We start from the raw sequence: 4,972 nt of genomic DNA on the forward strand, positions 1-4,972 counted from the left end.
TACCTTCAAAACCTCCCCGCTGACTTCCTAAACCCCTTTCCACGTAGCCAGCCAACCCAATCTCTATTCTCACATTCCTAAGCACCCACTATAAATAATGCTAAAACGAGTTTGGTTCAAAGAGTACTTTTTCCACATTTAAAAAGTTCTAATACCTTATATACCTAGAGTCATTGCTTCTGAAGACCTGGAGCCCTCTGTCTTACCAGAAGGCTTAAAAAACAGAGGGCATGGGGCAGAAATACAGACAATGTTGAAGAGAACACCATCCAAACATATAACTGCTGTTTAGAACCAAGTGACTCTGGCACCCCAATCCTTCACATGCTTGGGAGTTACCTGCACCCGAGGATTCATCCCAGGAGTCCTCAAGGTCACTGGTTTCTCGCGTCTGGTCACTGATTCTCAGTTGACAATCCTCATCTGATTCTTTAACTGTTTTCAAGATAGGCTGATGATCAGCTGCCTGAGTCCTTTTTGCTCTGAGAATGCTGGCTCCCTCTTCCCCTGGGGTGTCAGAGGCCACTAAGTTCTGATCACAGTGCTTGGCCCAAGCAGCATCCTCCATTAAGTTGTCTGGGTCAGTCACTATCTGATTTCGGAGAAGCTGATCCAACGTATCATAAAATGGACAGTGCGGTGGATCACCCATACTTGTGGCATGGGCAACATACGCCTTTAAATACAACGCCTTCAGAACTTTAAACTTGGAGCGACACTGACGTTCGGTGCGGCGGAAGCCTTCCTGCTGCATTCGCTTAGACACAGCCTGATAGACATCTGCATTATGATGCACAGTCTGGAGGCGCTGGATATACTCTGCCTCGCCTAGTATGGAGAGAAGAGTTCGTGTCTCCTGTCTGGACCACCGGATGCCCGCACTGCTATTGGCACTGGCCATAGTGGATTGGGAAGGAAGGCTAGCTGCAGGAAGGTCCTGGGCAGCAAGGTGCAAGTCTGAAGGTGTGGGGAAGCTCTGTGTGCTCTCAGTGTACTTCCAGGAGCCAGCCGATTCTTCCCTCTCAGGGCTAATTGTTGAGAAGCCAGGTCCAAGGACCGCATTTCTGGCTGGAAGGCCACAGGGGAATGAGAGTTACAGGGAGGATGTAAGGATAATTGTGGCAGCAAGTTAAGTGGTGCTACCTGTGAGTAGGGTGCAAACAGGCAGGATGCCAAGACTAAGAAAGCCCAACTGTGAGCGTTTGCCCAGGAAAGGTACTGGACCAGGGGCTCAAAAGGGCCTTACTGGCTTGGTAAAAGGGGACTGGCTCCTCCACAAAAGACAGAGTGCTTCTGAGGCCGAGACCTGGTACAACTGTTTATGTGTAAAAATCACCATTGTCTTGTGAGGAGGCTGAGGGGGGGAATATCTGGGCAATGAGACAGCTCACTCTAGAGAAGTGCCAGCAGGACCATGGTGGAACAGTAGGTCTGAAGAGCGCTCATCCTTTACCAGCCTTGGCCTCAACAGCATGCTGTAGCTATACATATTACCATCTGACTGTCACCACTGCACTGTTAAAAGGTAACTTTTGGGGCCAGAAAAGTCAGCTTAAGTTGTTCCTGATAATACAAAGATTTTGTATGATATGGCAGAAAACAACCATATCATTACTCTGATCATCTGCCCTAAAATAGCAACATAAAACAGGGCTACTAGGAGATCTATGGAAATGTTCTGTATTTTGATTGTATCAATGTCAGTATCCTGGTTTTGATACTGTACTCCAGTTCTGCAAGATGTATTATTCTGTAGTATTTCTTACAACAGTATGTAAATTTACACTGATCCCAAAATAAAAAGTTTAATTGAAAAAACCCTATATTACTGGTCGCTTATAGTGAATATAGCTTCAAAGCCCATCTAGAGCTCCCTGCTTTTTTAGAGATTTTATACCTTGCAAATTTTTGACACCAACTAATTTATTTTCAATATGCTCGACACTCAATTTTGTCAACACATAAATGGATACAGGAGTATTATTTATCATCACAAAAATTTAAATTCTCTCCAAAATACTATCATTTTAGACTTAGTGCATAAATACTTTAAGGAAAAAAATAAATCAAGTTCGGTTTAACTAAATACAGGTAAGGGATAATAAAAAATATCTGTATGTACGAAAGAAATAGATATTAGATTTAATCCATAACCCCCAAATCCCAAGATCAACATGGGACATTTATACTTAAATTCTCAACTGAACAAAGCAGAAAGGGAAGAACCCGGGGCAAAGGGTTAGAAGTCCTGAAATGCAGTCCTATCTAGCTCACCTCCCTAACTGAGGAGTTCCATAACTTCAATGTGCCTCGATTTTCTCATCTACAAATGGGGAGGAATAAAACCTGCCCTACCAATCTTTTAAGGATTTGAAAAGATTAAATAATAGATGTGAAAGCACTTTGAAAATTTAAAAACACTGTATCAAGCATTACTACTCCAGTGAAAATGAAAACCCCTAATTATTATGGTAATCTATAATTTGAGGAGACAGAAGTCTGGAGAAGCAAGCCTCTTTAATCTTTTAATTAAAGTTACAACAGATGATTAACCTGATTCTTACTTAAGACGTTAATTAAGCTGTTTCTCTAATGATTAAATTTGTAAGCCAACTGGAAAAGTTAGTTCCCAGAAAGTGTCACAAAAGGACCTGAGGAAGAAAATCAATAGCTTTATATAAATTATGGTCAATTGTTACAGATTTTGCAAAATTCAACTACAGTGCAGAAAAATCTTCGAATTCCCACAAAATCTTTCAAGTTCCCTCTGTCATGTGAAAAGGTGAAAAGTCCGAATTACCACTTCTAAATGAAACATTATCAAACTATACAAATGTTGGCATTTATCAATAAAAACAGACCTCTGAGCAAAAAACAAATATTTGAGTGAATCCCATCCTCGAGAGGATACAACACTAATCATCAAAAGAAAGAGCCTACTGGGATAATCTCGGAAATGATTCAATCATAAAGAGCAACAAAAAAACCAAACTGATGTCTCTAGTTTCATTTCACATTATGTTTAGAATGTATGAACACATTTTATTTCTGTAAGTAAAAGTATTACTTTATTCCGTACCTTCTGCCAAGGATCTGCTTTACTTTCACTACTGTATTTGAAATATTTCTTATTCTACTTTGTTTTGCAGCCAATCCAACAACCTGAAAAAGAACAGCATATTACAATGCATGTAATTTTACTTATTTCAAAATACAAGAATGAGGGAAATAGTACCTCTTCGTTTTCTGTATAAGCAACAACAGCTGGAGTAACTCTGTCACCTGCATCATTTGCAACCACATCAGCCCGGCCATCCTGGAAAAAAAAAATACACAACTATATTAAGTCTTTTGGGAAAAAAAGAAACACAAAAACATATATATATATACACACACACACATACACACAAATATATAGTCTCATCAGACATATGTGGGCCAGTGTTACCTTGCCATACCTGTAGAAAGAAAAGCTCTGTATCAGTATTTTAAACTTGCAGGTTTAATTGCCATTATTAATTTCCTAGATTTTATGTAAGATCAATATTCCACAAACAACTGTCTCATTTTTTCAATATGCTCTGCATAGTCAATAATTGGATCAAACATAATAACCTTGTACACAATAAGGCTTATTACATCACCCTTTCTAGTTTTCTTTCCTCTCTGACAAATACATTTTTCTTCCTTTTTCTACGTATGATGAAGTAGCACTAAATCCCTTTGGTTTTTCCTTCCAAATCACTTGACATTTAAAAGCAAAACTAATATCAGGGGAGTTCATTATTATTGTTCCTTCCGCCTCCCTCCTGATGAGAAGCAGGCTACAATTCCCTGTTAAGCCCTCTCATTCAAGAAAGGTCAAGTCAGTAGAGCATACACCATCAACTCGCTTCACGCGCTTCGCGGGATTAACAACTCCAGTTCCAGACCAAAACCACCCGGTCCTTTCCTGGCCAACATTCCAGAACCTCCGGGTGGGGATATTCAGGCCCACCTCCCGGCCCCCAGCGGCCCGGACGTCCCGGGGGGCCGCCCTCTCCCAGCGTCCAGCGCCCAAGAGGTCCTCGAGACCCCTCCGCGCCTCCTGCGGCTCTGACGTCCCAAGACCTCCCAGGCCTCCTGCTGCCCTGACATCCCCGGGACCGCCCCTCTAACGGCGTCCAGCGCCCACGAGGTCCTCGAGGCCTCTCCGGGCCTCCGGCGGCGCTGACCTCCCCAGGACCGCTCCTCCCCGGCCTCCCGCGGCCCTGATGTCCCCGAGACCCTCCAGGCCTCCTGCTGCCCTGACGTCCCCCGGCCCGCCCGACTCTGAGCCTCCAGTGCCCACGACTTATCCGAGATCCCTCTGGGCCTCCAGAGGCCCAGACGTCCCCAGAGCCGTCCCCCTCCAGGCCCCCTGCGGCCCGGACGTTCCCGAACCCCGCGCACCCGCGTCGTCACGACCCTCCGCCAGAGCGCAGCGGGCTTTCCGGAGAAGCTGCGGAGGTCCAGGCCGGGGCCGCCCGGCCCTTCGCCTCCAAACTTCCCCTCAATAATGCTTTTCCGCACGGCATTCCTAGGCCGGCGACACGCTGTTCACAACCCCATAGAAGACCAAAGGACTTGGCCCGGCACCCGGAGAACTGGGGAGCCATCAGGCCGGAGCCCAGCTCCCCCAGTCCCTTACCTTATAGACGGCCACACAGGCTGATGTGCAGCCAAGGTGAACTCCGATGGCCGCCATGAGGCGGCAGAGAAGGCGGCAGCAGTAACGAGTTATCCCCCTGTGGCAACAGCTTCGGGCCTCGGAACAACCCCATCAGGCACCGCGGAAACTTCACGTTCCCGCCCGCCCACCGCGTCCGGTCCATCCGCCGCGGCCTCCAGCGTCGCCACCAATCAGAGTGAAGGTTTCGCCTTTCCTCTCAGACTGCCGGCGAATAGCTTCAGTGCGTCTCCCCACCCCCGCCCTGCCGGAACGGCAGCGCGT

At 45.9% G+C, this 4,972-nt stretch overlaps 1 protein-coding gene across 2 annotated transcripts in view; it reads right to left on the minus strand.

Moving 5' to 3' along the window:
- LOC123785988 (heat shock 70 kDa protein 14) overlaps positions 1–4,829 on the minus strand; it is a 38,203-nt gene extending 33,374 nt beyond the window's left edge. Inside the window, exons 1-3 of one of the 2 annotated variants that reach the window (XM_045788113.2) lie at positions 4,670–4,829; positions 3,236–3,316; positions 3,080–3,162 (exon numbers count right to left, since the gene is read on the minus strand). In XM_045788113.2, the coding sequence (XP_045644069.1) occupies positions 3,080–3,162; positions 3,236–3,316; positions 4,670–4,726 (221 nt within the window). In that variant the 5' untranslated portion in view covers positions 4,727–4,829. Of the gene's footprint in view, positions 1–339; positions 1,069–3,079; positions 3,163–3,235; positions 3,317–4,669 lie in introns of those variants that run through there. The other variant, XM_045788104.2, reaches the window with a different exon arrangement.
- Positions 4,830–4,972: the final 143 nt, after the last annotated feature.

This window comes from Ursus americanus, chromosome 31 (assembly GCF_024610735.1).
Source record: "Ursus americanus isolate L20-20 chromosome 31, mUrsAme1.1.p, whole genome shotgun sequence".
NCBI lineage: Eukaryota > Metazoa > Chordata > Mammalia > Carnivora > Ursidae > Ursus > Ursus americanus.